The sequence below is a fragment of the Saccostrea cucullata genome, unplaced genomic scaffold (assembly GCF_032062105.1).
Source record: "Saccostrea cucullata isolate Sc308-1 unplaced genomic scaffold, CSIRO_AGI_Scuc_v1 ctg227, whole genome shotgun sequence".
NCBI lineage: Eukaryota > Metazoa > Mollusca > Bivalvia > Ostreida > Ostreidae > Saccostrea > Saccostrea cuccullata.
This window is the reverse complement of record NW_026925050.1, coordinates 38,766-45,448: the sequence shown is the minus strand read 5'-3', so window position 1 is coordinate 45,448 and position 6,683 is coordinate 38,766. Positions and strand designations below refer to the sequence as shown.

At 33.6% G+C, this 6,683-nt stretch overlaps 1 protein-coding gene across 1 annotated transcript; it reads left to right on the top strand.

The window, feature by feature from the left end:
• The first annotated feature begins 1,502 nt into the window (after positions 1-1,502).
• On the top strand, positions 1,503-6,369 carry LOC134267918 (sphingosine-1-phosphate phosphatase 2-like). Its single transcript, XM_062750123.1, has 3 exons — positions 1,503-2,090; positions 3,662-3,751; positions 5,654-6,369. The coding sequence occupies exons 1-3, from the start codon at positions 1,593-1,595 to the stop codon at positions 6,218-6,220; spliced, it is 1,155 nt and encodes a 384-aa protein (XP_062606107.1). The 5' UTR covers positions 1,503-1,592; the 3' UTR covers positions 6,221-6,369.
• Positions 6,370-6,683: the final 314 nt, after the last annotated feature.

The following is a 6,683-nucleotide window of genomic DNA, read 5'->3' as shown; positions in this document are numbered from 1 at the left end:
AGGTCCATACTTTTACGGATCCGGTTTTAATTTTACACACCAATATAAAATTATGATTATTACTTGTGTAATGAAATAAAATCTTTCTGGATGACTGAAAATAATTTTGCAAGTATATATTTGTTTATTATAGTGTCAATGTGCATACAAAGCATTTGATATACATTATTTATGGAAATTCACACTTTGCACTATGTCCATATGATGTACATGTCATTTAGTACATACACTGACACGAAATTTTTATCTGCTTTTATGGACCTAAAGCTTTTTAACTTTTTTTTATAACTAACTAACTTGATATTTATCTTTATTGATTTTGAGTCTATATCATCATTTTAATTTTTTTTCGAGCTTTGCAAAGAATGATTGAAAAAAATGATATTTAAAAAATGGGGGTATACATGTTCAAAAGGCTGTTTTGTTTAATTTTTCTGGTCAATCTTAATAAAATTTGTGTTTTTGTGAACTTCAGATATAATTCTTAATAGTTTTAAAGAAAAATTGGCATCTAAACAATTTAGATTTTGAGAATTATAAAAAATAAAGATATTTTTAGATTTTTTTCTGAAAGACGTGGACAGATTCAACCTCAATTTGCTAATGTTATCCAATAAAGATTTCAAATATTCTCTTCGAAAATGAATATTTTTGATTTTCATAAGTTTTAACATAAATTTGATGTGATTTGGTGCATAGCAAAAAAAAATATGAGATCACACATCTTTATGTTCAATTTTGTGTGTTTAAGTTTTACAGGTATGTACTCCGAAACATGTAGCATGAAAATTAACCTGCAAAGATATGTCTTTTATGGGTGTTTTAGTTAGTTTATGACTTATTCATGGTATTCAAATCAAAAAATTATAAGTTTGACAGAAAATTTTGAAAGTACGGACCTACCTTAAAAATCTTCTCTGCTGTTATTACACACAAATTCATAGCTATACACACAAAATTAAGAAATGTGTGGCCCTAGAGTTTCAGAATAGGTATTATTTCCGTTTTTGTTTTATTCTGGGTATTACACGATTAAGTAAACAATGTAAGTGTATAGCTATGAATTCGAAGAGAAATGGTACCTCTTAAAATTGTGAATTTTAAGAAAACTTCAATTTCCGATGTATATACCGGGGTATCTTTTTCAGATTCAGGCATTTTTTCTTTACATAAAAGAAAGTATCCTTAAAAATGATTTCTCATTTCTTATGCAAAATGATAAATATCTTTTCCTTTTGTAGGGGGGATGATATGGCTGCTACATGCATTTTTCTCTTCACATTTTCTGGTTAAGGTGACAAACCCAGATATACCGAAAATAAATATAGTTTGATCCACGGAACTGCAAAATGAGAGAGAGAGGGGAGAGAGAGAGAGATTTAAATTAACAATAGAATGGAAAACGTAAAATTTCTCGGTTTGTTTGTTTCTATTTTATCAATGGAAACCAGGTATTTAAAGTTTTACCTGTAATGCAAGCGTAGCGTGCCATAGTGGATTTTGTTTACATTAGCATCGATATTTATAAAGTCGGAAATTGCCAAATACGCCGGTCCGTACCCTCGCCTTAAGAAACTAAGGCATTTTCAAACATGGAAGTCCTGAAAAAATTAAACGACCCAAATTTAACAGCCAGATTTCAAAAATTTTGTGGAGTTTCTTACCCAAATATTCAAAACTGCGAGGAATGCCAAAAACAACACGAAAATAATAATCAGGAGTTACAAAAATTGGACAGGTGTTCAAAATGCCGGGTGAGGGTGCATGAAAATTTTGGATCCGCCTTTCTATTTTATCTCTTTTCGTTCTCATCCTCCCTCGGGAATGAGGTGTTTTACTTGCTTTTTTACCCGTATTGTGTGTGGAATGTGGACAGTATTCTCATCCGGAGGACCGCCCTTGTGTGGAGCCTGTGTATGTATGTCGGACAGGCCGGCAAGGATTATTTCTGGTGGCCGCGCCCCTCCTCTCCTCCTGTGATCCGCCTAGAGACTGAATTTCTCCAGGAGTCCTCCATGCCCTCCACCCACGCGGCGTCCGCCACCGCCATCCCTTTCATGCTTGCTTACTATCTCCTCGCCAGATATGAGGTTTGTATATTTTGTCAAAAATAATTTTCACCCCACCAGAAAAGTCAATCAACACCCCTTCCCTCCATTCTTAATGCCCATTGTCCCTACCTAACCATTATCCCTTTGTATCCACATATCCCCAAGTAACCACTTAAAGACACACTACGGCCCCAATTTTATTAGCCCTGTAGCTGTACCTCTTTATTTGGCGAAAACGTAACATTCTGCATTTTAACGCGTTTTAAACGAGTAATGAATAATTCATTAAGATTTGAAACAAACTTGCAGTAAACAATTTTTTTATGAGGGATGTGTTAAAGCTTGAAATTTTTGCATTGGAGTTGTATTTTATATATCATATCAGATATCTCTTGCTAGATGATCGATCGCTATACATGACTAAAATCTTAAATCTTTTCAAATCTTTGTAGAGCTTTATTTGTATGGAGAAGTGAAGAATTAACACCTACTTTAAATACCTTGCTTCAAATCATTTTAACAATTAACCATTCATTGATTCATATACACAGTACATAGAATCTATATGATTTCAAAATCCTAGCAATAATACTATGTACATTGAATATGCAGACCCTATCAATAAAGCATATAGCTGACTAAAAACGGCATGTCTATCCATCTGAAAGCTATTGAGCATTTATATGTAGATTATCCCCTTGTATAAATCTTTGTCAAATCTTGTACAAAGATTGCATCACATTGAATGTGAGATATACTGGTAATAAGCCATTATTTTATTCTATAAGCCCTCAATACATCTTCTTTAAACCCCCCCCCCCCCCCCCCAAAAAAAAATTAAAAATGAAACAAATTGAAAATATGATAAAAATGAATAAAAAACTAAAAATAAATTTAACATTCAATTGCTCTGATGTTCAGCTCTATTTTTTAAAGGGGGGGATACTTCCTTAATCGGATCCGAATTTTTTTCGAATGTATTTATATTGGCAAATCCAGCAATGAGGTAGTATTTGGTTCCCTTCTCCGGATTTGACAGTCATCATACGTCTAAAACCAAAGAATGATTTTAATCCCCCCCCCCAATCCCCACTCCCACCAAAACTGAAAATGTGTTACATGCATACAAGTGAAAAGAGTACATGTATAAGAATGTGAAGGAATAAAGAATCTTTTCTTTGCATGAGATGTGCATGTCGAACCCCTTCCTATCAATGAAGTCAAATTATCTTGATGAGATGGTACTTTGTTGGTTTGTTTATTTCTCCCTCTCTCTTTTGTGAAAAAAAAAGTTGCTAGTCCGATTTTTTTTCAGTTGCTATTGATCCCCCTTTCTGATCCACCCTTGCAGTGCTGCTGTACTTTAATTACACATCATGATTTAGAAAGAGCTTATACATGTAATGAACGGGGGTAATATTTAACTGATTTATTTCAAAATTTATATTGGGGGGTGCAGATATTAAATACTTATTTTTCAGGATGATCCGACATGCGTCAAGTTTCTATTCCCCATATTCGTTGACTATAGTGAAGTACAATATACTCCTTCTATTAAAACTATCTTTCAGTTTTAGTAAAATTACAAGCTGTTTTATATTTCATTTCAGATATCCCCTTACTTGGTCCTCCCTGTAGCCTTTCTGTGGTGTACCTTGGTCTGCCTCAGTCGCCTGTACCTCGGAGTTCATACAGTCCTGGTATGTAGTAAAGGGGAGGGGGGGGGTGAAGAGGAGAATTATGTATGCATGGAGCTAAAATAGATATAAATGGGTCATAAAAAGGCAGGGTTAAGGTATCCGACCCATTCTAGCCTCAAATTCGATGATATTGAATGTTATATTTGGGCTGAAGACTCATATGACTTCGAAGAATTATTTCCCTTTGTTTTAAGAGAATAAAAAATAAAATATGTTTTCAATCGCCTTTTCAGTTCTTAGGAATAAATTAAAATTCGATAAAAACATCTTTCCACCTTAGAACTTATGGATATTCATAGTATTTAAAATTTTACACCCCCCCTCCCCGCGCCCTCGACATTCCCGAGTGCAATCATTGCCTACTAGGTAATGAAATTTTTTGAAAATTACTCTTGGTATTTCACTTTTTCTACTCTTATAAATCTCAGAGTATTTTATACACGAAAGATATTTAAGGTAGAAAATTAGGTCTAAATATGGGAAATAAGCTTTTAAAGTAATATACCAAATATGGAGAAATGGGTATTTAAAGTAATACAATATGGAAACTTCCTTATAGACAGACAAACAAACATGCAGACGTATATATATAATTAATCGACATATAAGAGACTGGGTCAGAAAAATATGTATATACATGTATATACAGGTTCGCCATTCTCTTTATCGTTAGCCAAGCCTTCTCAAACAATATCTTAATAATTTGTATTTACATGACTGAGATATCGGTGTGTGTTTCAAAATACATTTACAAGTGTTTGAGAAAGACGGTGAACGACAATTATCGCTCTGTTTATATTTGTTAGACCCATATTTTGCCACAACGTTTGTAAGTTGATCTACATTGTAAATGGTCTTTGACCAACTTAGATATTTAAAAATCTGTCAGCGCTCTTTTTTTTTTTTAAAAAAGATCAATATTTAGAATGAAATATACATGCATGCATAAAGAAGACGTATAGACAAAGCATGAAAAATCGAATAATTGTTTACCCCCCCCCCCCCCCCCCCCCCCCCCGCGGAAATCCCCCCGCGGAAATGTTTATCATCCAGCATTTCACGAGACAAATTTTTGTTTTAAAATTTTCGACAATGTGAAATGTGTTTTCCATGCAAACACATATATGCATATTAAGTCCACCAAATGAAAGTTGATCCAAGTACCTTAATTCTTTCGGCCAATTAAAATACCGATGGTAATAACTAATACCCCGGTATAAGGTTTAAATATATAAAACGTAGATATTTTATGATACAATGTAAAATAATTTTTTTTACTAAATGACCATGACCATGCAAGATTAGATAATTGTAAACTATTACAGTTTAAAGGAGAGTAGACTCTCATAAATATTATCTGTTTCCAGATTTTTCTTAGCTGTTCTCAATTTTTGACACCCAGTGTTATAAGACACCCGTTTTCGATGTAAAACACACGCCGTTATCAATTTCATATATCCTCAGTTTGTTCAACTAGACAAAATTTTGCTTTTTTCCCAACAGAAACCTGTATATCATAATTGACATGCGAAGAATTTTTGCATACCCTGCAGTGGAAATTTTTGTCAAAAATCGTCTTTAAACATTTTTTTTACTTACGAAATAATAGCCATTTTTCATAATGAGAGTTATCTTTCTTATCAGAGGGTAAATTAACCTTAATTTTGAAAATGCAAGACTAGAAGCAAAACAGTTAAACAACTGACACTTAAAATTAGTAGTTAAAATGGTTTGATATTTATCCCCCCAAAATATGTTTTGGAATACCATCGTATTTGAAAAAAAATACATTAAAACTGTGTAGAACGATTTGAAGGTAAGGGAGAGGGATCGAGTGAGGGATGGGGAATCATACAGGTGTAAACTTGATAACTAATTTATTCAAACTTTTGTGTTTTACAGGACCTCCTTTGTGGTGTGGGTATCTCTCTCGTCATCATGGTAATCTCGTTTCCATTCCTAGAAGACTTTGATTGGTATCAACAGACACACCCCTTTGCTCCCTTTGTCGTCTTGACAACAGCCATTGCTATGTGCACTGTGCTATACCCACAAAGCAAAGATGGCAGTAGTTCAAAAGGCGACGCTGTGCAGATTGTGTCAGTGCTTACCGGGGTCAGCATCGGTTCTTGGCTCAATTATTATTTTCATTTTACCACTACCGGTGGTCTAAGTGGTCCTTATGACGTCAATATTCCAACTGTGCGTGATTTGGCCATTCAAATTCTGAGATTTTTCATTGGAGTAGTCATTATAGCTTTACTAAAGTTAACATTGAAAGAAATTACTGTACGGCTATTTTCAAAATTCTATGGTTTGAAAACGCCTAATCCGGAACATCCTTCAGTGAAAATTGCTTATAAATTTGCAGTATATGGTACTATTGGTTTTTCTGTTGTTTTTCTTGTGCCATTTATCCACTGCATGTTTGGACTTGAAAGAGAGACTTATTTTCAAGAAGTGGTTTAGCATGTTTATTGAGTGCATCAAGTGGCAAAGCCATAGAATATATTTATTTATATTAAAATGAGGAGTTGTTTGTCTGTTTTAATTATAAGTACCAGCCTTGATGAAATATTAGCCCGGTGAAGATTGATTAACTTTAAATAATAAGTAAAGATGAAATGTGTCAATTTAATTACTTTTGATGCCCCCGAAATTGAAGATTCGGGGGGATGTAATTTTTGTCCTCTCCGTCCGTCTAGCTGTCTGTTTGCAATAAAGAACTTTAAACTTGTCCACATGATAATTTTTGAATGGTTGGAGTTCCATGACTTTCATGTATAGAAGCGCCATACCACACCATCTGATTTTTTAGATGTAAGAAAATTGTGGTAATACGATTGTATCAAGCAAATAAAGAATAATAATACCGGTAATATTTTACATGACGTTTTTTTTCCTTGTAATATTTTACATATATGACGTTTTT

Excerpts from the sequence above, each read along its gene's own strand:
- LOC134267918 (XM_062750123.1), top strand. The coding sequence starts at position 1,593 with ATGGAAGTCCTGAAAAAATTAAACGACCCAAATTTAACAGCCAGATTT. Across the intron at positions 2,091-3,661 it reads ATCTCCTCGCCAGATATGAG|ATATCCCCTTACTTGGTCCT; the intron begins GTTTGTATATTT and ends ATTTCATTTCAG. Across the intron at positions 3,752-5,653 it reads TCGGAGTTCATACAGTCCTG|GACCTCCTTTGTGGTGTGGG; the intron begins GTATGTAGTAAA and ends TGTGTTTTACAG.